Below are 25,152 nucleotides of genomic sequence, written 5' to 3'. Positions count from 1 at the left end.
CGAGCTATGTGCAAGTGCAAAGCCAATGATACTTAAGACGAGATTATACATTTTTAAGTTTGGGGTTTTGTTTTTTGGTTGCTTTTTTTTTTTTTTTTTTTGGTAAACACTACACCTGACGTGAGGGCTTGAACTCACGACCCCAAGATCAATGAGCCAGCCACGGGCCCCTAGATCGTTTATTCTAAATGTGATCTAAAAAAATAAAAATAAAAAAAAAATAAATGCGATCTAAAATGGCAAATCAATATCCCTAAGTGAGCAGCAGCCTTCACTTCTGCGCACGTCCGTGCAGACGCACACGCATCCACAACGTGACGCCGAGTCTGTGGCGTCTCTCACTTCCTGCCATACGAACACGGTAAAAAACACTGAAAGGCCCGACGTGAACACAGATGTGGAGCATGTTACGTGCCAGTAAACACACCTAAGTAAGAACCTTTTATTACTGAGATTCTCTGTGTTCGAGAGAGATTAGTGATCCAATGAGAAGTTTCTTTAAAAAAAACCCTCTGGGGGATCCCTGGGTGGCGCAGCGGTTTGGCGCCTGCCTTTGGCCCGGGGCGCGATCCTGGAGACCCGGGATCGAATCCCACGTCGGGCTCCCGGTGCATGGAGCCTGCTTCTCCCTCTGCCTGTGGCTCTGCCTCTCTCTCTCTCTGTGACTATCATAAATAAATAAATTAAAAAAAAAAACCCTCTGGAATTCATCATGAGCTATGACATTTCAACGAGAAATTCCACAAAATGGAAGATGTGGAATTTCTGAACCCACGTGCTGAAAATGTCAACGTTACACGCCCGTACAGTTTTAAGGGAAATTACGTTGGACGTAAGAACAAAATCAAACAGCGTCTATTCTAAAACTGTCTCCTGCGCCCCTGCCGTAGGACCACCTACCACAACCTAGTTCTTTCAGATGCTATGGAATCTGCCCGAGACGTTTCAACTGTTTTAAAATTTTAAAGATTTTTTTGTTTATTTTTGAGCTCTCCCGACCCAAGGTGGGGCCCAAGCTTACAACCCCGACATCAAGACTCGCACGCTCCTCCCACTGAGCCAACCAGGTGCCGCAGTTGTTTTAAAGTTTTAACGAAAACCTTTCAGTTAATAGCACAGACTCGCCCCAGCCTGTGAGGCGTCCCTGTGAGCCCCCGGCCCCCACTCCACCCACCCCGGGAGAAGTCAAGGAGCAGCACCCACTGGGCCTCCGTGTCCCCACCCGGGCACTCAGGCTGCTTCTGCCACAGTGCGTCCACACGTAGACAAGAAATCCGAGACCTCACAGCTCAAAGACCCCGCAGACCCTTCAGAAGCAAACCGGGACCCAGATGAAGCCACGAGGACTGGACCTCTTGGAGGGTGACCTGCGTCAGGGGGCCTCTTCACGACCCCCTAAGCCTCTCGGGGCACCTGGCCCTGCTGGGTCTTCAGAGCTCGCTCAGCAAGCGCCAGGCCTGCGCAGGGGCAGTGGGAACGATCCCCGACCACCACGGGGCATGGGAGGGGAAGACCTCTGGCCCACATCTGCCTCCGGCCACTCCCGAGCCCCCGGGGTGCCTGCTTCCGTCCTCGGGAGCGACGAGCGGCTGGGCCGACGGGAGCCTCTGTGGCCTGGACAGCGCCCCACGGCCACGGCCACCCGCTGCGCATAGTGAGCGGACGGGCCGTCTCCCTCTCACTCGGAGGGGAACGCGGGCGACGTCGTTCCAAGAACATCGTGGCCCGGCTCTGTCCTTGGATTTCGGGGGATCACACGGGTCGGAGCGACTCGGTTCCCTTCTCCGGGGACGGCGGCGTGCTCTTCTGCGCCCACAGGCGGCGATCCTACGGGATCCCGGTGGACGCAGGCCCCGTCGCCAGGAGGCTGGAGCGCACCCGTCCCGCCTGCCCATCGGGGCCCTGAGAGGCCTCCACCGGCTGCCGGCAGAGGACGCAGCCCGTAGCTAAGCTTTCAAGTCTCACACCGACGCCTAGTCCGGCTCCGCAGCTGGCCCCGTCCTGACGTGGGTCTGCCGTCACCCGGTGGCCGCCGAACCTGAACAGCAGGCCTGGCTGCGGCAGAGGCGCGCGGGCACGTCTGCTGGGGCGCAGACACCGGCGCCCGGGCAGGCCTCTCCAGCCTCGGAGCTGTCATACGCGGCACAGGCATCGGATTCCATAGGGCGCCTCCCTCGTGGCTCCTCTGCCGACTTCACGGGTGAGCCCACCAGGCCCGGGGGGTGCGCTGGCCACGCAGCGTGCTGGCAGCTGGCCCCAGGCCCCCTGGGCAGGCCCGCGGCCCCCACACGGGCACACCCTGGGGCCGGCTGGGGCCGACTCCAGAGTGGGCCTCGCTGCCGAGCCCAGGGCTCCAGGTGTCAAGGGGCATCGATCTAGAACAAGAGACAGACAAGTTACAGGTGGTGAGGACGTGGTGACACCACCTCTTAGCAGGTCCCTGCCTGGCCACCATGAGGACAAGTGCCCCACATCTGGGAGGGCGAGGCTACGATCAGTTCTCGATGAACGGCCCCACGCTAACAGAACGCATCTCCCACCAGAGCCATCCTGCTGGAAAAGCCCGCACAGGAATCCGTTCGTTAATCTCAAAATCCAAAACGTGTGGTTAAGCTCTTCTTGAAGATTTCTTCGTCTCCCGGGAGGCAGCCAACCTAACAGACCTCTCTGCTACCAACAAGCCCCCTGCCCCGAGAACAGGAAGGAGAGCTGCGTCCGTGACCTTCCCGAGGTCCCTGGTCCGCGATGCTCACGCCACCGCCCAGCACGGCCTGCGGAGCCGCCTCGGGACCAGCCCGCGCTGGTGTACGAACGAGATGTCCTCACGTCAGGGGGAGACGTTCCCCGTGGGAATCTCTAAACTTCTACAGGACAGTGTACTCGGGTTCAAAATTACTTAAACGTACGTCTGTGTCACATAAACACGGAAAGGAGCAGCGCGGGCGGGACGCCAGCGGGGGCAGCCGGCAGGTGCGCTGTGCTGAGCGAGCTGCCACCGCGACGCTGTGCGCCTGAAGTGGCCTAACCCTGCGCGTCCGTGTTGCTTCAAGAGCCCCCGCGTAGGACCCACGTAATACAAGCGGCAGCTTAACTCTGCAGGACCCAGTGTGTGACGGTGGCTGCCGCGGGGGCGGGGTCTCCCCTCCCCTGACCGAGCTGAGCCTGCAGGAGGTGGTTCGCGCACAGCTGCTGGCGTGGACGCTCCCTCTGAGCCCCGGGGCACGTCCGAGGACCCGCCAGGGACACGCCTGAGTGCACGCGGAGTTCGGGGCGCGTGCGTGCCGGGCGGGCAGCTGGTCCAGGCGGCCCCCCTCGCGTCTTACCTGGGCCGGGGGGGCAGGGCCGTCCTGGGCTTGGTCTGGCCATTCCCCAGAGCGGGCATCCCGGGCTCTGGGTGCAGGTGCAGGGGCCAGAGGGAGGGGCTTCTGCTCTGCGATCAGCATCCCCCCAAGAGTGAGTCGGGCTGGTGCCAGGGCCTAGGAACACAGGAAACGAGTCTCACCCACGTGAACGAACACCAGCTGGTGGGCTTGTTTCGGAGAGTTCCAGGAGCGCCGTGCGTGGTCTTGCTGCTGTGAGCGGAGCTCTGCTGCGTGACGGAGCCTGGGTCTTCCTGGAGGTGGGTGTTCGGGTATTTGTGGCAGCTCGCCACCCCCAAACAGCAGGGGTCTCCGCACGTGACTTGTCTGGGGCGGGGTGTCTCGCCCAGAAGCAAAGTGATTACGATGGAAAGTTCCAGCACAGAACGTCAGGGCCCGTGGTGCAAACACGGAGCCCACGCACCTGTGGCCTGGAGAAAGGCTCTTCCGGGAAACGCTTCGCGATGTCGAGCTGGCTACGGATCTAAGAGCGTAGTGACACCGCCCAGTGCCCTTTTGCAGAAGTTGTTTAAAATTCCAGTGTCGATCCAGAATCAAGAAAAGGTCCTTGATTCGTTCTTCACACATAATAAGAAATAATCTGTAACCCACAATCAGAACAGAAGCCAGCTCAGCTGTTTCCTGCAAAGTCTCCCGCGAACACAGGGGCCAGGACGGGTGGGCACAGCCGGTGGCTCCCCGGTCCCGAGCGCACAGCCCCCGCCGCGGCTCCCCGGGGCCTCCTGAGGTCTCCCTGCGACGAGCAGGGGGGCACCTGGCACGTCGTCCTACCCAGACAGGACCGAGCACCGGTAGCTGTTCCTTTTCCCAGCCCCAGCCCCTTTTCCAAAGCAGTATCTACGGGTCAAACGCGGACAGCGCTCGGGGCGACGGCCTGCGGGCCGGAGCCAGCCTGGACGCCGGAGGGACGAGGCAGTGTCACGCCCGTCCTCCCCCGTCCTCCCCACCAGCGCGGCGGCTCTCCCTCCCGTGTCCTCCCGTGACTCCAGGCAGCCGGTGTTCGTGAGGGTCCGAGGAGGTGACGCCGGGTCCAGGGCCCACCCAGATCAGTGCACGCTCACAAACAACCTGTACACCAGAGCCACGCGTGAAGCCACAGCCAGTGCTCTTCACCGTTCCTACTCGCGGAGCAGCGACTACGAACGGGCCGGATGCTGGCCTAGCACTGAGAACACAGAAGTGAAAAGTCACATTAAAGCTGAGTCCACACAAAAAGTACAGAAGGTTCTTTAGCCAGTTAAAGACCAGGGATCTGCAGAGAGACCACGAATCTAAGGGCCGAGCCAATGTGCTTGGACCCGTCAGACCTCCCGCGGAAGGGTCCACACCGTCCGGCCGGCGACCGCGGGCAGCTCGGTGCCGCCTGCACGTCCAGGGTCCTCTGGACCTGATCAGGACCGGACACACCGGGGATGGGCCTCGAGTCCCCCGGGCAGCGCAGCGAGCGCCGACATGCTACCCGGGAAACGTCACAGCTTCGCCGCCTTTCTCCAGCCACGAGCCCACGTGTGCCGGGATGCGGCGTGGAGCCAATCGGGGCCACCCCAGAAATCACAGCAGCCTCGGTCCCTCCGCAACGTCCAGCCGCCAGGTGCTCCCCGCCCTCACTGCACCAAGGTCTGGGGACGCCCAGCAGGTCGCACAGCCCCCCCACCCCGAGCCACCGGCCTGAGCTGAGGGCCCTTTGCTATCGGAGCCCCAGGAGCCTGGGGGGCCTCAGCCCTGGGACACGCACCGCACCCCTGCCCGGCTTCGCTACCCGTGTGCGATGAGCTGGCGGGTCCCTGACACACACACACCATCCCTAGTCACCAGGCTCGGGGGCCTGGGGCTCCGGTGAGCCAGCGGGGGCTGCAGGAGGGGGTCCCCGTCCCGACGACGCAGGAGAGCCCTCGGTCGGGAACACGCCGGAGCCAGGCCCCGCTGCCCCGTGTCCCACTCAACAGAAAACTCGCTCCCGCCAACGAGGGCACGTCCAGACTCTAGCGGTGGTGGGGGACAGGTGACCGCCGTGGCTTCCCCCGGCCCCGATGCCGCGCCCCGAGCACAGAGAGAAACCACGCCCGCCCCTGGGCAGCCGGCCGGCGGGCCGCACGCGGAGTGGCCTCGGCTCCCTGGGATCCGGGGCTCAGGGCGCGGCTGACACTGACGCCCTCCATGGTGACAAATGTCTCCAGAGCAGGTGCCCGGACAGGTGGCCACAACCACGTCTCAGCCACCGGGCGGCAGCTCGGGCCGCCCAACCAGGGACGGAGGGCAGGCTACCGCCGCGGCCGAGCACAACGTTTTGGGAAACAAGGTTTTCATCTGGGTATTTTCATTCCTCGTTTTTAGAGGACGTCAGAAGGTGAGATTTTAAAATAAGCCACTTCCCCTGGGGTCCCAGGGTGGGGGGAGGCCGCGGATGCCGCACCAGGAGTGGGATCCAGACCCCCGCGCGGGGCCCATGGCCTTTGGGTCAGGCCCAGGCTGCGGGCAGAGGCTGACACACAGGACACAGAGAAAAGCACTGAACGCCCCACCCCACCCCGATTCCCAAGGGGCAGAGGCACTGCTCCAGCTGCACGTGGCATTCACACGCGCCTTAGGGGTTACAGGGGTGGACGGGTGTGCCCCCACCTGTGCACACGGCCACAAATTCCCGGCATCCTCCAGTGCTCCTGCCCGTCCGCCCCCCAGGGCCCTGCAGGCGTCCTGGTCACAGGGCCCCGCAGCCTCTGCCGGCGGCACCAACACGCGGGAGCACATGGCGCTCGCTCTGCAGACGCTCAAGGCCCCAGGCGCGCACACAACGGCTGTGACGCACCTTCCCACAGGGCCCGAGGCCGGGAGAGCACGCCTGGAGTCACCCAGCCCGGCCGCGGGGCGCTCAGCTTAGGCTCTGGCCTCCCGGCCAAGTCCCGTGAGCTGGCCACGGCGCCCACACTGCGGGGACACTGGCCCGGCTATCGAGAAGCGCAGGGCAATGCGGCGACAGAGCCTCGCTCCCCCGCAGTCTTCACTGGCCGCAGCTTCCGTCGCGTAGCACCGGGGCTCGGGCACCTCAGCGCTCACGAACCCGAACTTGTACGACGACGCTGTTGTTTTTCTTTAAATTAGAGCAAAAATGGAAACAAGCAGTTTGCAAACCCCCGACACGTGAAACGGCCTCACTTCCTCCGGTGGCGCTCGGGAAACTACAGCATCCACATGGGGAGGGGGTGGCGGCGACTCAGGGCCCGCACGCCCGCTCGCACCCCCCTCCCCCACCCCCGGCCGCGGCCCCTCCCCCCCGTGGCCCCGCAGCCCGCTCCATCGCTCCATCGGGCACGCACGGTGTGCGCCACCCAGGCCCAGCACCCTTCCCCGGGACGGCAGGGACGCCGGCGCGCAGCGTCCCCAGGCCGGATCTTCAGGGCACCGTGGCTCTCCCGAGAAGTCCCGGGGCGCCCGCGGCTCGGGCCCCCTGGGCTGCTTCCCATGTTGGTGTGTCATGTGCTCCCGGGGCCTGGAATGCCGCCGGGGACACTGCAGCGGCAACGACTCCGACTCTGCAGACGCGCGTGCCGCCGGCGCGGGTAAGCGGCGTGAGCAGCGGAGACAAAGGGTCCGCGCTGCCTCCCCACCCGCGCGGGCGGGAAGGCGGCGGCCGGCAGGGGGAGCCCGAGCCCGTGCCTCCGCGCGGCGCCTCCACCCCCAGCCCCGGGCTCCGCTTCCGGCCGCGCGGCCAACCTGGACGAGGTTCTGGGCTCAGATGCCTCCATCTCCGTCTCAGACACTGAGCAAGCACCGCCGTCGCCCCGAGAGCTCGCGGCGAGCGCCTCCCCCGCCCCACGGCCACGGGCCTCCGCACAGCCTCCCGCGCCCCCGCGCCCACACGACTCCACCGACCTCGCTGCTCCTTCCTAGGCGGCGCGACGGGGCGGCACTTACGGGACAGGGAGTGGGTGCCTTTGGGCAGGTACTCCAGCAGCAGGGAGCTGTCGTCCCCCAGCACGTCGGCCTTGAGAGACAGCAGGCTGTTCTTACTCATGAGTGCCGCCCGCAGGTTGGCCACGGCCGTGGCCTGGTGCAGAGCCTCGTCCTTCTCGGGGGTGAGGGGCGGGCCCAGGTAGCTGCCTTCTCCTCCCAGGAGACCCTCGTCCACGTGGCCGTAGAGCTCAGCCCTCTCCCCTCGGCCGTCAGAGCTGCTGGCCTCGGTGACAGTCAAGTCCGCACCTGGCAGAGGAAACACAAGGACACGCAGGTCATCTTCGGCTCTCCCAGGGGACCCGCGCACACGGAGGAGCCTCCCCGCGCCCAGCTGCTCGTCCTCAAGTCCGACCCGCTTCTGCCCCAGGAGGGCGGCCGAGGCCTCGGGTGGGCGCTGCGCTCAGAACACGGCGGGGGGGGGGGGGGACGACAAGAGCACGGGGACCCGCTCCAGACTCTGCCCGGCCCGGAGCCTGGCTGTCGTGTGGCCGCAGCACTTCCACCTCGCGCAGAGGAGGCGACGCTCAACACGGACGAAGGGCGGCGCGGGAGAGTGGAAACTCTTGGGGAAGCTCCGCGACCTCCGCTTTGCCGCGGGGCTCGCGGGGCGGACACCAGGGCGCCGCCAACGAACGGCCGGGCTTGGCCAAAGGGGCAGAGGACACCATCCAGCAAGCGAGAAGGCCCGCGGGCCCGTCCCTGGAGCATGGGACACCGGCCTCGCTCGAGCCCCCGGCCGGGTGCGGCGCCTCCGTGAAACCAGGAGGAGGGAGGCGGGAACGCGGAACATCCACAGAGCAGCCGCCGGACAGGAGAGCCCACTCCGAGTGCAGAGAAGGCTCACAACTCAGTCAAAACAAAAATAACCCCAGTCGTGGTTTTTTACATTTTTTAAGTTCAAATTCAATTTAATAATCCAAGTTTTAAATGGGCCAAGGACCTGAGCAGATACTCATCCGAGATGACACGTAAGCGACGGCGAGCACAGTCCGAGGCCACCAGTCGGCAGGGACACGCCTGGAAACCCTGGAGGCCACTTCACGCCTGCAGCGTGGCCCGAATCCGTCCGACGGTCACCAGGGCCGATGGCGTAAGGACACTGGAAACCCCCCCCCCACCCGTCAGAACGTCCGGTGCCGCTGCCGCGGGCGGCGTAACAACTCCTCGGAGGGCACACGGTTGCCATGCAGGCTCGTACCCAGGGGAGGTGAAGGCACACACGTGTGCAAGCTCACAGCAACACGTCCATCAGCGGATGACGGGCAAGCAGGAGGGGTCCGTCCTCGCAGGGGACGTGCGCTCGGCTGTGACGAGGCAGGACGTGCCAGCAGGGACGGAGCCTGCGGCCACAGCCGCTCATGCACGGGCAGCTGACACCCCCGAGTCCCGAGGAACTCCCCGGGGACGCCTTGGAGGGCCGGTCGGGCAGCCCGGTGACCGCAGCCGAGCCTCGTGTGCGCGGGAGGTTCTGGGGTCGAGACCTCGCCCGGACGCCGCTGCCCCGCGGACTTGCCGGGATTCAAGCTGCCTCGTTTACCAAAAGCGTCCAATCTCACATCTGGAAAACGGGCTGAGTTCCAAACACTCATTTGTGGGGTGTTCCCTTCATCCGGACCCACGGACACGCGTGTACAGGTGCCCACATGCTTGCTCACGTGCACACGCATGTGCACCTGCACACAAGCGCCGCTTCCTCTGGAGGGTCTGGCACGGCTCCCAGGCCGACAGGAAGGCCCTGCCCCCAGACGGAGGGACGGCGCGAGCGTGGCTCCTCTGCAGGCGCATCACACGCGTGAGGCAGCGAGGTGACCGCAGGCAGCTGCACGAGCGACGGGAAAGACCCAGGCCCATTTCCTGGTGCTGACCTCTTTTCAATCCCGCAAACAGGATTAAAAATACCAACATCAGGGGCAGCCCCAGTGGCGCAGCGGTTAGCGCCGCCTTCAGCCAGGGCCTGTTCCTGGAGACCCGGGATCGAATCCCAGGTCGGGCTCCCTGCGTGGAGCCTGCTGCTCCCTCCGCCTGCGTCTCTGCCTCTCTCTCTCTCTGTCTCCCCCCAACCCCGTCAGAAATAAATAAATAAAATCTTAAAAAAAAAAAAAAGAGCCAAGGTCTCATTGTGGAGGGGAGCACAGTGCTTTCTCCTTCTTCCCATGAACGATACATCATGACACTTTGAGAATTTAGCTCACACTCTTTAGCTGAAAAGCAGAAAAAAGATTATAATTAAAATGAGCAGAATTTTTGATCAGATCAGACTGCATCAGGTGGGGTCAGTCGCAAAGTGGGGTATGAGCCGAGTCGGAACAGAAAAGAGGGTTCCAGCCAGGTGAGCTCCAGGGCCTGGGGGTCGTGGCCGGCAGGGGGAAGGGGCAGGGCAGGGCGCTGGCCTCACCAGCAGGGTGTCGGGGGGCACGGCCTGCTGGACAGTCCACACCCGCGGCTCAGGACTCCCCACATCTCCACTCTCGACCATTCTGTAAAATGCTCACAAGGAGCCTTGGAGGACGTCTGCACGGAAGGCCCCGCCCCGCTCTGCCCGACGCCCCGTCCACCAGCCGGGCACCCAGGGTGCGCCTTGCCCACGGCACACGGAAGCTTCCGGAGAGTGTGTGCAGGTCGGGGGTGGGGAGACCCAGCGGCAGGTGCAGGCCCGCGCCCGCCCCCGCCCTGCCCCGCCCGGGGGTCACAGCCCAGGTCAGGCTCACAGGGGGCACAGCACGGTTGGGAGGATCAGTTGCCTCGTCATCTGGCGTCCTTCTCACCTCCGCGTCCAGAACGCGGTTTCCAGCGCGTCACGTGTCTTTATCCAAGTTCAAATCCAGTTTCCTCACTTTCTTAACTATCATCAGGTTTCCACGTCATTCGATGAACCCTCCTTGGTTGAAATACATACGACTGAATGAATTCATGACTGAATCAATCACCTTCCTGACTGTACAGCAATTCAGTGAGTAAAAGCCAGAGTTCCGGCGAACAGAGCTGAACAACTAGACGTGCCCAGGGAGATCGTCGGGAGCCACAGGCCTACACGTCACACCTAAATCTGTTAAACTTCCAAGAAAAAACACGTGGGGAACGTTTGTGACCTTCGGGAAAGACTTCTGTGATAGGACTCGCGACGTACGGGGCCACGAAAGAAAAATGTCTGCAAATCAGGCTTCATCCCAGTTTAAAGCGTGTGCTTCTCCGCAAACCACGGCCCATGAAAGCACGAGGCACAGACAGAAAATGTCTCCACAACACACACCTGGTGAGGGTCGGAACCAGAATGTACCCTCGGCCCCGCGCCGGAAGTGGGCTCAAGACTGCAACAGACGCTTCTGCAAAGCAGAGCACGGGGGGGTGGGGGGGCATGGGGGCACGTGGGGGGCACGTGGGGGGCACGTGGCGAGGCCTGCACGCGGCCCACCGCTCACCCCACGGCACAAGCCACCCTGGCCGGACCTCACGAAGGGAGCGTGTGAAGGCAGACACGGAGAAGACCAACAACACGGCCCAGCAGAGAAACGCCGGCGCCTCCGGGACGCGTACAAATCCCAAGATGAGCAACGGTGAACACAGAGGATGTGGAGCCCAGGGGACAGGCCACGCGAAGCCAGCAAGAGCCTCAAGTCCCGGCAGGAAGCTCATGCGAGAGTAAACACGCAGGTGCACGACGTCGCCCTGTGGTCCCCGCGGCCTGGTGCTGGCCCCCGAACCCCCCAGGAAGCCCGGCGTCCACCAGCAGGAGTGTCACGGCCCGAGCCGGTGCTACGGCGTGACTGAGGGATGCGCACGGGCTTGCAGACGAGCCTCAGAAGCACCGTCGGACCCCCAGACACTCGGGCGAGGGGGGCCTCGGCGCCTCGGGGGCAGCTGCAGGGGCTGAGGTCCGAGGACCATGTCCATGAGTGGACGCTGGCGGCGGCGGGGCTGCAAGGTGTGGGCCTGGGGGCAACGGCCTCAAGGGACGCGGGCCCTGCAGTCCTTGGGACTCGTCCTCGCGCACAAGCGTCTCTGGCTGGCAGCGCGGCGGTCAAGCAGCACCAGGCGGGCGGGCGGTGCGGGCGGCTCCCGACCACAGAGGCACCTGCCGGACTCAGCTCACCCTCCAGGGCCTCGAGGCCAGCAACGCCCCTGCGAGCTGTGGACGACGCGGGCGACACGGGGAGACCGGCGGGTTCCTTACACTCAGGCCACCGCGGCCCTGTGCCCACCCCACGCGCATTCACAGAAGCCTGAGCCCCGCACAAGCGGCGCCGACAGAGCGTGGACAGACGGACGGCGCTGTGTCCGGGGCCCAGGCCAGGCAGGTGTGCACGAGCGAGACGCCGCGCACCTCTCTGCCGCGTTCGCTACACCCACGCCTCAGGCTTCTTAAAGTCCGCAAAAGGCGGTGGCGTCCAAGTTTGCAAAGACCTTACCGCGCCCGACTCCTCGTAACACGTCCACTTCGGCGCAAGTCCCCAAGCCGCGCGTTCACACGTTCGCAGAGCCTCAGCCTCAAGGTCCCCGCACGGCCCAGGCCGTCCTCACCGGGGTCCTCGTCACAGCCCGCGGGGGCGTCGCGCCTGCCCCCACACTCCCAACGGAACTAAGCCCGGGGGCGAAGGAAGCAGAAGCCCCCAAGTTCAAGTCAGACCAGGATCCAGCGAGACGGCGCCTCCGGCTGAGGGGCACCCACGCAGCGGACGCCCTCGCGCGGGCCGGACACTCCAGTCGGCGAAGCCCCTGCCCCCCACAAGCACCCAGCAGCACCCTGCGTCCGCGAGAGCCCCCCCAAGGCGCATCCTTCATGAATTCGATGTTCCAGAAAATCCAGACGCAAAGGTTTCGCTTCTGTTGCAGCGGGAGGAGCGGCTGCTGCGACACAGCAAAGCCCAGGTCATGGGCCCGTCACGCGCGACAGTGATTCCAAAGTACGGCCTTGGGCACAGGTGGGACTCCTGCGCCCACGCCGGCCTCTGGCTGCGGCCACGCTCGTGTGCTCCTCGGCACCCGGTGCCCGCCCTCCCGAACGCGGCAAGGACCTCGCCGGCCCTCATCCCGGCAGCGGGTGCTCCAGGGTGGCCCGGTCCCCCTGCTGTCAACCCGTAAGCTGACAAAGGGGCCGCTCCTGCGGCGGGTCCCCAGCTGCCACCTGGCGGCACCGTGGGCGTCCAGCACGGGCTCTGCTCACGTGGGGGGAACGCCGGGAGGGCCTCGGAGCACAGGCCTTAGGGCCGAGGGCATGACTGACGGGGTGGAGGCTGCGGCCCGTCCCCGCCCCTCGGGACGCAGGTGTCGCATCTCATTCAGGCTCTTTTACCCCAAAGCACAAGTGCCACACGGAGCAAGACGACAACCGTGGGCCGTGGAAGGCGGCCTCCTCGAGGCGCCCAGCCGATGACGCCCGGGCGCCGGGCACACGCTCCACCCTTCAGGTCTCCAGGAGGATCAGGACCCGACGTGTCGGTGAACCAGAAGCCCAGGGTCACCACCTCTCGGACGTATCCTCCGTGCCCTCCGCGGCTTCCACACGGCCCTGCTCACCTCCGCAGACCTGCGTGGCGGCTCCTACGTGACCCCTCGGGGGGCCGGCGTGGGGCACCCCCAGGCGTGGCGCCTGTGCTCCCTCCCGCTGGGGGAAGAGGCCGGAGGGTGGGAGTAGCCAGCGGGGGCGGGGGGCGCACAGAGAGCACCTTTGCCACCGCCCGGAGGTTCCGACGCTTCCACTGCATCAAGGCCCACGTCACAAGGGCTCAGGTATGAACATTTACTTTGCAAAAGCCACGCACCTCATTCGAGCCACGGAAGCCCCTTTTGGCAAAACCTTTCAAGGACACGTGTGGACGTCAGGATAAGCACCCGGGCCCCTCCCTCAGCGGCTTCTGAGCCGACCTCATCCGGCGTCCGGGGCCATCTCGGGGTCACACGGGCCGGAGCCCCAGGAGGATGCGTGGGAGCAACGTGGGGCGGCCCTGCCCGACGCGCAGCCGACCTGCCCCCGCCAGCTGCCGCGCAGGCACCGGCTGTCACCCAGAAGTAGACGTCAACGGTCACTTCCTTGGAAGCCACTAGGGAAACATGCTCTTGGCCTTTTGCTCGGGAGAATGGCTCTTGAATGCTCGCGGGCTCAGCATCAGCACCGGTCGTGGGGCGGGGGACACAGGGACGGGGCCGGGCAGGCGGCCCTGGCTGCGGAGCCGCCTCTGAGCATCTGTGCGGAGCCCCCAGGTGACCTGCAACCTCCGCCCGACACGTTCCCCTGGGAGAGGGCCCCTTCTCCCACGAATAGGATGAGACGTTAAAATACTCTTGTCTAAAAAAATAAAATAAAATAAAGTAAAATAAAATAAAATAAAATAATAAAATAAAATAAAAAAATAAAATACTCTTGTCTAATTTATTATTTAAAAAAAATGCTAAAAAAAAAAAGGTAAAAAAAAATACTCTTGTCTACGGGTAACGAATACTCAATGGACGCAACCTGACGTCCCCGCGGAACCGCAACTCGAGCCTCCACGGCCAGCCCCGCACACTGGGGAGGGAGTGACCAGCACAGCGGGCAGGCACCGTGCGTGCAAGCCGACAGCCCCCCCCCCTTGTCTCTGCGACTCAGAATAATCTAACAGAAGCGGCTCGCGGTTGCCTTGGTAACCCGGGGGATTTAAGACATTAACAAAAGTACGCAGCCGAGATCACTTGTTGGATTCTAAAAACACCTTCTGCTTCACGACTGCATTTGAAACCTCAAACCCACAGGCCGGAGGAGCGTCCGTTCCTTACTAGGCTGACGGGCCCTCACGCCGCCAGCATCGCGGCCGCCGGGGGCTCAGGACCTCAAGCCGGCGTCCGGGGCTGCGGCACTGACCACCCAGAAGGTTCCACACGAAGCGTCGCCCTCAGGGCGTCCGCCGGGACCGCGGCTTCTCAGATTCTGCTCAGGGCCGGTGACGGACTATAAAGGGAGCCTGGGGCACGCGGGGGACCTCTGCCGAGCACAGCTGGCGGGGACAGGTGGCTCCCCATCAGCTCAGAGACCTCACAGTCCTCTTGGCTCAGCTAATGTCCTACAGTTCCGCGGTCTGCCCGTCGGGGACGTTTAAGTGCCTGGACACGCTCCTGCTTGTCACCAAGCGAGGGGATGGGCTGCTGTTGGCACCCAGTGGCCGAGGCCGGGGATGGTGCCACACGCGCACCCGGGACCGTCCCCATGGCAGAGCCGTCCAGCCCCAGGCTGAAAGACCACGATTAACCATCGCATCCTGGGCACGCCGGGATCTGGCGTCGTGCTCAGGGCTGGGGACGCAGAAGGATGGAGAGAGTGACAAGGCCCCGGAGCACCTCGGGGGCCCCACTTACTGGATACGGTCTCAGTTCGGGACGACGGAAGCTCGAGATGAGCAGCAACGCCGGTCGTGTGACAGCGTGAGGAATTGCCGCCCCTGAGCCGCGTACCCAGCGAGGGCATCTGCACCCTCGCACGACAATAAAAGCTCGTGAGTGGGGAGCAGGGCCGGGCGGGGAGTGGGCAGCTGCCCCCGCGAGCACGGGACGCTCAGCATCTGTGACACTTCTCAGGCCCGTTACGCCGGTCTGCTGCCTCCCCTCTGCCCGTTCCCGTGTTCCAAGGGATCTAGGACCCTGCCGGGGGGCCGCCCCAGGACAAGAACTGGCCAAGAGCCTCCGGCCTGCCCTGGACCATCTCGCCCCGTCCGGAGCCGGGCTGCGGCGCATGGGGGCCGTGGGCAGTGCCTGTTCCGCGCTCAGCACCGGGAGGGGCACCTGCTGCTTCGGGAAGTGTCAGGTTTGCCACCCGCTGGCCTGGGACACCCGCGACGCTGCCCTCCAGAGCGTGAGGACCGGGCTCAGAGCCACGCCGGGCCCCGGGGGCCACACGCGGGGTCACGGAGAGCCTCTGTGCGGCCCGTCGTTTGCCCCCCGGAGCCGAGCGTGTGGGGCACGAGGAGACTCCCCGCGCTGCGAGGCTGCCCTGCAGCAGACCCTCGCGTGCCCGTCGGGGGAGCGCTCTGCCGCGGACGGAGCACGCGCACGCGCCCGGCTGTCCAACAGCCACGCCGATGACAAGAACACGCGCCGGCTGCAGAGCACCCAGAACCGAGGCCCCGAGGTGTGAGGTCTGCTCCCGTCCCACCTTCATCTCACCTCATCTGACGCACTTTCCACCTTTTAACATTTTAACATTTAAGTCTTTTATTTTTTTTTTAATTTTTATTTATTTATGATAGTCACACAGTGAGAGAGAGAGAGAGGCAGAGACACAGGCAGAGGGAGAAGCAGGCTCCATGCACTGGGAGCCTGACGTGGGATTCGATCCCGGGTCTCCAGGATCGCGCCCTGGGCCAAAGGCAAGCGCCAAACCGCTGCGCCACCCAGGGATCCCCCATTTAAGTCTTTTAAAAAGGGGCGCCTGGGGGGCCCAGTGGGTTGAGCGTCAGGTCATGATCTCAGCGTCCATGGGCTCCCTGCTCGGTGGGGAGGCTGCTCTTCCCTCTGCCGCCCCCACCCCTGCTCGTGCTCACTCTCAAATAAACAAATAAAAATTTTTTTAAATAAATTTTTTTAAGATTAAGCTACCCTCATAGTGTTTCCTACAAAAGGGAAGCAGACCCGTCAAGCTGACCCCACACACCGCGTGTCACCCCACTTTCCCGCGACTGGGAGCCCCACCTCTGTGCCGGGGACGCGGGTCCCGAGGTGGCACTCCCTGCGCCTACAGAGGGGACCGCGGGAGGCGATGGCCACGGGGCGGCACCAGCGTGGGCGGGCCGTGCTGCTTCCCCGGAAGCCACGCAGGGCGCTGGGCCTGGCAGGGTGGGAGCGCCCGCCCGTAAGAACAAAAGGCTTACTTGAGTCGCGGCTGCTGAACGGCCACCCCGACGTCGGCAGGAAAGAGGCCACTGGGGACCCGGCCCGGCTGTCGTCCTCCACCTGCTGCGTGATATGCCGGACGGTCTCCTTGTTTTTCCGATTCTTCCTTCGACCCGTGGGCTGCCAGCCGTCCCCTCCGGCCTGCTCTGAGAAGGAGTTCTGTATCACCCCGTCCCTGGCGGAAGGCAGCTCGCTCCCCCCGTAATGAGACGGTGAAACCTGCTCTTCCTTGACACGCAGAGACCCGTAGCCCACGTCGCCAGGCCACAGCGGCTGCGAGGAAATGTCGTCGGGGCCGTCGGCCTTGGGCTCCTGGTCCTCTTTGCCGTAGCTGCTTCCTCCCTCGTGGCAGCTGGCGATGGCCGAGTCTCCCGAAGAGTTGGCGGGGCTGGTGCGCCGGGCCAGCCACGGGGAGATGCTCCTTCCGGCCATCACAGCCGAGATCAGGGCGTCCGTGCTGCTGCCCGGCGGGGCGCTGATCTCAAACTCTGAGAGCTCGTCCGAGGCATCGGGCTTGATGCTGATGTCCAGTGCGGCCTTGATGAAGTCGTGGCACGCCTGCACAATGTCCGTCATCTGCAGGAAGCTGGCGGCGGACATCACCTCGATGACATTCCTGCTGGTCAGGGCCAGGTGGGCCGAGTACATGAAGTCGATGATGGCCTTGAAGCCCTGGGCCGTGACGATGTCCAGGTGTGTGACGGTGGCCTGGTCGGACGTCTTCTGCACCTGGCAGTACAGCGTCTTAAAGTAGCGGCTGCTGCCGAGCAGGACGTTCTTATGTGCCTTGAACACCTTGCCCTCAACCACGACACAGACGTCACACAGGACGCCGTGCTGCCTCTGCTCGTTGAGCTCGCGGAGCAGGTGCCGGTAGTGGGACGCGATTTCCATGTCTTCCTTTCGGTTGTTCATCTGGAAGTCCTGGCGTTGCTCTTCTACAGACTCTGTGGGGGAAGAACAAGCGAGTTACCCACGTGCTGGACACAAACGTGTCGGGGGAGTCAGGCAGGGCGGGGGCGCGGCGGGCTGCGGCGGGTTTCGGGGCGCGAGGCTGACGGCCACAACCGCCACCACACCGGGCCCTGAACAGAACCCTCACTCCGCGGCCACCTCCCGGCACAGACACCAGATCGTCCCACTAGTTGCTGGAGTGACTTTCTTACCCAAATGTGAACTGTAGGTGAAATAACCCAAAGGGACCTCGTCCCGCACCCTCGAGGACACACATGAAAGTCACTCAAGCGTCCCACTCTCGGTTCCCGCTCGGGTCATGACCCCGAGGTGCTGGGATCGAGCCCCAGTCGGGCTCCCTGCTCCGAGGAGGGGTCCCCTTCTCTGCCTCTCTCTCCCTTCTCCCTCTGCCCCTCCCCCTCCTCACTCTCCCTTTAAAATAAATACATCTTTTTAATACATTAAGGGACTCCTGGGGGGCTCAGCAGTTGAGCACCTGCCTTCGGCTCAGGGTGTGATCCTGGAGTCCCGGGATCGAGTCCCACATCGGGCTCCCTGCATGGAGCCTGCTTCTCCCTCTGCCTGTGTCTCTGCCTCTCTCTGTGTCTCTCATGAATAAAGTGGCTGGGTCCACCTCACACACCCCTTCACTCACTCAAAGCTGTTGCAACACACACACCTTCCTTTGGTCACTATAACGTTTCCAAACACCACCTGGAATCATCTTAAAAATGCCCCCCGTGAGATGAAAGGGAAAAAGCAGCGCTTCCAAACTCATTCTGAAGCCAGCATCATCCCAATACCAAAACCAGGTAAAGACGCTACGGGGGGAGAACTACAGGCCCAATAACCCTGATGAACAGAGATGTAAACCACCCCCCCCCCGCCAATATTAGGAAACCGAATCCAACGGCACATTGAAAAACTCATTCACCACAGTCAAGTGGGATTTACTCCTCCGTAGCAAGGTGGTTCAATACCCACAAATCAATCCACGTGAAATATCATCATATCAATAAGAGAAAGGACTAGAACCACTGGATCACTTCAACTGATACAGAAGAAGCATTTGACAAAGTACAACATGTAATCATGACAAAAACTCTCAACAGTAGGTTTAGAGGGAACATATGTCAACATGGTAAAGGCCTTTCACGAAAAACCCACAGTCAACAACATAGGCAATGGGGGAAAGCAAGCGCTTTCCTACTACGGTCGGGAACATGACAAGGATGCCCACTCTCATGACTGTTCGACTTAGTGCTGGGAGTCCGAGCCACAGCAATCAGATAAGAAAAAGGAATAAGGGGATCCCTGGGTGGCGCAGCGGTTTGGCGCCTGCCTTTGGCCCAGGGCGCGATCCTGGAGACCCGGGATCAAATCCCACATCGGGCTCCCGGTGCATGGAGCCTGCTTCTCCCTCTGCCTGTGTCTCTGCCTCTCTCTCTCTCTCTCTCTCTCTCTCTCTCTCTCTGTGACTATCATAAATAAATAAAAATTTAAAAAAAGAAAGAAAAAGGAATAAAAGGCATCCAAATCAGTAAGGAAGAAGTTTTCACTATTTGCAGATGACGTGATACTATACATAGGAAACCCTAACAACGCCACCAAAAAACTACCATAATTCATAAATGACATCAGTAGGTTCACAGGATACAAAAATCAATATAAGAAATCCATTGCAGGTCACTTGGGGGCTCAGTGGTCAAGCATCTGCCTTCAGCTCAGGGCATGACCCCAGGGTTCGGGGATTGAGTCCCACCTCGGGCTTCCTGCTCAGCAGGCGTCTGCTTCTCCCTCCCCCTCTTCTCCTCCCCCTGTTCACGCTCACTCTCTCGCTGTCTCTCGCTCTCTCTTTCTCTGTCAAATAAATAAATAAAATCCTAAAAAAAACCCCAAAGCTCTCGTAATCAAAACAGTATGGTGCTGGCACAAAAACAGACACACCAGATCAATGAAACAGAATAGAGGGCCCAGAGATAAATCCACAATTATATGGTCAATTAATCTTCAACAAATGAACAAGAGTGTCCAACGGGAAGAACACAGTCTCGTCCACAAACAGTGTTGGGGAAACTGCACAGCCACATGCGGAAGAATGAAACAAGACCACTTTCTCACACCATACACAAAAAGAGACTCAAAACGGAGTAGGGGCCTAAATGTGAGACCTAAAAGCATAAAAATCCTAGGAGAGCGCACAGGCCGTAGTACCTCTGACGTCGGCCGAAGTGACATTTTTCTAGATATGTCTCCTGAGGTGAAGGAAACAAGAGCAAACTACGCTACCGGGACTTCATCAAAATAAAAAGCTTCTGCACAGCGAAGGAAACAACCAATACACTAAAAGGCAAACGGAACAGAAGATGTTTGCACATAATACAGCTGATAAAGGATTAGTACCCAAAGTACAGAAAGAACTTATACAACTCGGGGCACCTGGGGGGCTCAGCTGTTGAGCGCCTGTCTTGGGCTCAGGGTGTGATCGAGTCCCACATCGGGCTCCTGGTGCATGGAGCCTGCTTCTCCCTCTGCCTGTGTCTCTGCCTCTCTCTCTTTCTCTCTGTGACTATCATAAATAAATAAATAAAAATTAAAAAAAAAAGATTTTATGTATTTATTCGTGAGAGACACAGAGAGAGAGGCAGAGACACAGGCAGAGGGAGAAGCAGGCTCCATGCAGGGAGCCCGACGTGGGACTCGATCCCGGGTCTCCAGGATCGCGCCCTGGGCCAAAGGCAGGCGCCAAACCGCTGCGCCACCCAGGGATCCCCTAAATACATAAAATCTTAAAAAAAAAAAAAACTTATAAAACGCAACACCCAAAAACCAAATAATCCAATTTAAAAACGTGCAGAAGACGCGAACAGACGTTTCTCCAAAGAAGACCTACGCACGGCCAACAGACACGCGAAAAGATGCTCAACACCACTGATCGTCAGGGAAACACAAATCAAAACCACGATGAGACACACCAGTATGTGTCACACCTGTCAGCTCGGCTGAAGGCAGCAACACAGGAAACCACGGGCGTTGGCGAGGACGTGGAGAGCGGGGAGCCCTGTCACCCTGCTGGTGGGGACGCAGGCTGGTGCAGACACTCTGGAGATCAGTGTGGAGGGTCCTCCAAAGATCAGCAATAGAAACACCGTAGGATGCGGTAATCCCACTCCTGGCTATTAACCCAAACAATACAAAAGCACTAATTTGAAAGGACACGTGCACCCCTGTGTTCACAGCAGCATCAGCTACAGGAGTCAAACTATGGCAGCAGCCTGGGTCCACCAACAGATGACCGGGTAAAGGTGCGGCGCACACGCACACACGCACACACACAGACACTGGAATAACCCGACCACGAAAACGATGAAATCTTGCCATTTGCAACGACGTGGACGGAGCGAGGGCGTAACGCTAAGCAGGACAAGTCCGAGGAAGACAAACACCGTACGATCGCGCTCGTGTGTGGAATCTAAGAAACAAAAGTAATGAACAAAGGGGGGAAAGGGACAAACCAAGAAACAAGACTCTTAACTCTAGAGAACATGCTCAAGGCCACGGTTGGGTCGGGGGGTGTAGGGCCGCTGGCCGCCATGAGCCCCGGACACTGTACACGCCTGCCCAGTCTCCGCGTCGTACGCCTGCAACTAGTGTAACACTGCAGGTCAACCACAGCCGATTCCATTCTTTTAGTGGTTAAAAAAAAAAAGTTACCAAAACTCTCTTTTAAAAAAATTAAAAATTAAAAAAAAAATTAAAAAAATAAAAAAATAAAATAAAATAAAATAAGAGGGGATCCCTGGGTGGCTCGGTTTAGCGCCTGCCTTTGGCCCAGGGCGCGATCCTGGAGCCTGTTTCTCCCTCTGCCTGTGTCTCTGCCTCTCTCCCTCTCACTGTGTGCCTATCATAAATAAAGTAAAATAAATTTAAAAAAAATAAAATAAAATAAAATAATAAAAATTAAAAATAAATTAAAAATAAATTTTAAAAAACATTTTATTTATTTATTTGACAGAGAGAGAGAGAGAGAGAGAGGGCGCATGAGCACACCAGCAGGCAGAGAGGGAGAAGCAGGCCCTCTGCCCAGCAGAGACCCCGACACGGGGCTGCAGCCCAGGACCCTGGGGTCGTGACCCGAGCTGAAGGCAGATGCTCACCTGACTGAGCCCCCAAGGTGCCTGGTTTTTTTTCTCTTTCTCTCTCTCTTTTTTTTTTTTTGGTTACTAAGACTCTCATCACAAAAAACTGTTTTGTCCCCATGCACGGTGGGAGACGTTAACTAGAAGTACATAGGGGACTAGACAACCGTGCCGCGGGTACAGCAAAGAACACTGCGTAGCAGTTAAAACACACACACGAGGTCTACACACGTCGGAAAGACTAAATACCAAAGATGTTGCGTGAGGACGTCCTGTTGCAAAGGGGCTACGAGTGGTAACACTTATTGAAATCACAGGAAGGACCTGCACAGAACCATCCCTCCCGCCACCCTGAGGCTCAGGGGTCATTTCCTATCGGAGAGTCCTGAGGCCGCAGGCACGGCCCGGAGCGCGGGCCTCGGGGCCTCGGGGAGTCACTCAAGGTCTCTGGGCCTCAAGTTTTTCATCTGCAACATGAAAATAATAATCATACTTACCTTTCAGGTTATTGTGAAGATTAAATGAGATACTAGGCACACGGTCCCTATAAGAACGTCTGCACACACCGAGCAGCTATGTTTGCCGTCGTTACTATTGTTCGTAGAGGAAGCATCAACACGCGCGGTGATGCACACGAGACCACGAAGTGCACGTGTCTGGGAGGGAAGGTGAGCAGAACGGGAGGGGCACACAACCAGGGGATCGCAACTTTATCTGTGATACTTTAATTTCTTAAAAAAAAAAAAAGAGTAAAGGTCTGTAGTTTCCGTTAAAATGCAACGATATTGGCTGATTTTGGCCGTCGGGCGCTCGGATGTATTCTGACTGTTCTTCTTTGAATTCTTATTTTTTAATTGTTTTTTTGTGTGTGTGTCCTTAGCAGTGAGCAGGTGACCTTTGATATTCATCTAAAAGCCACTATTTAGCTGCTGCTTTCACGGGAACTGTTAAAATTGATAAGCTCTCATTTTTAGCCACTTTTGTATTTTAGTGGCAATAAGGTTCAAATAAATAGAACAACAAAACAAAAGCTGTCATTCTGCTTCACAGTCACGGGCGGGGAGGACGGGCTGAGCGAGGACAGGCTCTCACCCCCCCCCCCCGGAGTCCGGGTCCTGTGCTCCGCCCCCCTCCTTGCCCCCCTCCCGCCGCAGGAACGTGAGGGGCAGGGCCACCCCCAGTCCAGGCCCCGGGGCCCCACCGCTGAACTGCCCCGAGCACCGGCCACAGGTTGCACGCGTGTCCACGGGGCCAAAGGGAGGCTGACGGCTGTCAGCCTTGGCACCTCGGGCCCCGAGGGGTCACCACCCAGGGTCGGTGGTGGAAGGAGGCTCCACGGGAACGGCCGCCCCACCACGGGGGTCGCTCCTCGCACACAGCTTCCGGGGCACCGAGGGGGGCCAACACCTGCCTCAAGTCCAGGAAGCCCATCCGCGATCGGCCCCGTCCCCGGAGGCGCCCAAGGCCACGAGGTGCTGGCGGCGTCAGGAGCGTGACCGTCCCTGGATCCCAGCCCGTGGACGGGGCGTCCAGGACCAGGTACCCGCGTTCCCATCAGGAAGCCGTGCGCCTCACCGCCCGGTTTCCGCGCAACAAAGTCGACATTGTGAGCAGTCTGCAGTCTGCAGCGGGAAAACCACCGATTCCCGTCGGGGGAAGGGACTTGCACGCGAGAGTCACTTGTACCACCTTCCAGGGCGGGAAGGAGTCTGCCGTGAAGACGTTCAGGGCCCAGGCGACCGATCCAAGCCCGAAGGAGCTTCGGGTCAACCGCGGGATCTTGGTTCCCCAGCCTCCACCTGTCTGCACCGGCCGAGCTGCCGGGTCCCGCCGTGCGACGCCCGACAGGTCAGACTCAGCCTCGCCATCTGTGGGGTGGCGTCTGTCTGTCCCGCAAAATCCGTTAGTTGCGTTTCCAGCCCCACTTCCTGAGACCTTGGCCTTCCTTGGGCACAGGGTCGTGGCAGGTGCAACCGCTCGCATGCGGTCCCTCGGTGGCCCTCGTCCAGTGGGACCGGTGGCGTCCATACAGAGCAGAGGCACGGGGACAGGCGTCCCGGGAGGACTGGGAGAGATCTGCGGGGGGACTTCCAGCCGCGGCTCCTCGGACGGCCCCGCACTCACACGCCGCTCCCACTGCCAAGGAACACAGGGGCCACGGTCGTCGGGCCGCGGGGGAAGCGCCTCATCCCGGGGCGTCACCCTGTGCCCAGTGCGGGGCATCCCGCGGGCCGACGTCAGGCGCCTGAGGCCCGGCCCCGGGCGCAGCTCCGGCCTCTGGGGTCCGTAGAGGGTTCAGGGCTCGCAGACAGCGGCCCGGGGAGCCACGAGGAGCACTGCGGGTCCGACGGCCCCTCAGCGGGTGACACGGGGGCCATGCTACCCAGACTCCTCCCGGCGACAGCCAGCGGGCATGGGGAGGTGCCCCACTTCCGTCGTACACGCTGCGGCCACTCAGATCCGAAACTGCAGCCCTGGGCACCCTCCTGCGGCTGGGCCTCAGGTCTGGGGGCGCCGACTTCCAGCCCCTCCCCGGCCCCTCTCGGTTCCCCTCCTCGCCCCGACCTCGCCTGGCCTCCCTACCTGCCTCTGTGTCACTCACTTCCTCTCTCGAGGGCGCCCCTGCCCCCCCGGCCGCGGGGCTGTGCGCTCAGGTGACCCCTGCCCACCCCGCGCTGCACACCCGGCAACTTGCAGCAGGGGAGCAGAACTCCGGGGTCTCGCCGCGTCACCCGGTGCGAGCACCTGCGAAGGCCACGGCCCCACCTCCCACACGGGCGCCCCCAGAAGGCCCGAGCACCAGCAGCCGACGGCGGGTCAGCACAAGGTGCCATGGGGGCTGCTGGGCAGGGGCAGCCCCCAGGGGGGGTACGAGCCACTGGGGGGCCGCCGGGGGCAGCACACGTCCAGAGGGCACCGCTGGCCTCTCAAGACGGCCCCGAGGTCCGGGGGCGGGCGGCCCCCCTCGCTGAGCGTGCCCGGGATTGGGAAGTCCTGGCCCGGGCGTCCAGGAGCACCCGCCTCCGCAGCTGGACATGTCTGCACCGCCAGCCTGGGCCCAGCGACTCCGCTGCAGGAGCTGACCGGGCGGGCATGTGGAGGCCGCTCTGGGAGCGGAGGCCCCTGGCCTCCCGGCCTCGCCCCGGCACCTGCAGGTGCCAGAGCCCTGGGCCTCCGGCCTGGCCAGCCCAGCTGCCGCCTGCAGACAAGAACCCGGCGTCCGCAGAAGCTCCAGAGCCGAGAGCGGGTTGCAGGACGGCTCTGGTGCCCGTGAGACCCGGAGACAGAGGCGGCGAGGGCACCGCCCCGGGGGGTCCGCGTGAGAGCCCGGCAGGGCCCTGTGGGGGGCAGGGGCCCCGGCAACCACAACGGGGACGCAGAGGCCGGCACTTCAGGGGGCGAGGCCCCACCTGAGGGCCTGGCAGGTGGGAGTGGGCCCCGGGGTCGGCGGGGACAGGCACGGCCGGGCGGGCTCGAGGGACACCCGGGACGCGGGCCAGCGCCCGCCCACCTGATGGCCGGTACCGCGGACTTCTGGTTTCTCGGCTCCCGCGGCTGGGGAGCTGGTCGGGGGAATTTCATCGTCTTGTGGGTTCGGGGAGAAAAAGGGGAAGAGGTCAGGTCTTCGGCTCGTCCTCCCAGACGCCCCTGCCAGAGCCGAGCCTCCTTCCGCCTGGTCTTCACGGCCGTCAAGCTCCTTTTTGCTCATCCTGGTTTTGTGCGAGGCGTCGGGCAGCGCGAATCCCTCACGGGTCTCAACCACAAAGGCGATTTCCGGCTGAGTGGGAGGGGGAGGGCAAGCGGCCGCCGCCTCCAGGAAGCCTCCGGGCACTCCTCCCAGGACGGCTGCCAGCCTGTCGCTGCCGTGGGGT

The 25,152-nt window shown here is 61.7% G+C and overlaps 1 protein-coding gene across 3 annotated transcripts in view; it reads right to left on the bottom strand.

Annotated features, from left to right (window-relative positions):
• The window catches only part of ZBTB46 (zinc finger and BTB domain containing 46), a 52,474-nt gene that overhangs the window by 13,568 nt on the left and 13,754 nt on the right, over positions 1–25,152 (bottom strand). For 2 of the 3 annotated variants that reach the window (XR_008661439.1, XM_055302255.1), the window contains exons 2-3: positions 16,166–17,134; positions 7,293–7,577 (exon numbers count right to left, since the gene is read on the bottom strand). Coding sequence is in view for 2 of the 3 variants with exons in the window: in XM_055302255.1 (XP_055158230.1) it covers positions 7,293–7,577; positions 16,166–17,102 (1,222 nt within the window). In the remaining variant the exon portion in view is untranslated. Of the gene's footprint in view, positions 1–1,198; positions 2,376–3,323; positions 3,477–7,292; positions 7,578–16,165; positions 17,135–25,152 lie in introns of those variants that run through there. The other variant, XM_055302266.1, reaches the window with a different exon arrangement.

This window comes from Nyctereutes procyonoides, unplaced genomic scaffold, assembly GCF_905146905.1.
Source record: "Nyctereutes procyonoides isolate TBG_1078 unplaced genomic scaffold, NYPRO_anot_genome, whole genome shotgun sequence".
In the NCBI taxonomy this organism is placed as follows: Eukaryota; Metazoa; Chordata; class Mammalia; order Carnivora; family Canidae; genus Nyctereutes; species Nyctereutes procyonoides.
The sequence above is the reverse complement of the archived record's forward strand: the minus strand, read 5'-3'. Positions and strand labels throughout refer to the sequence as shown.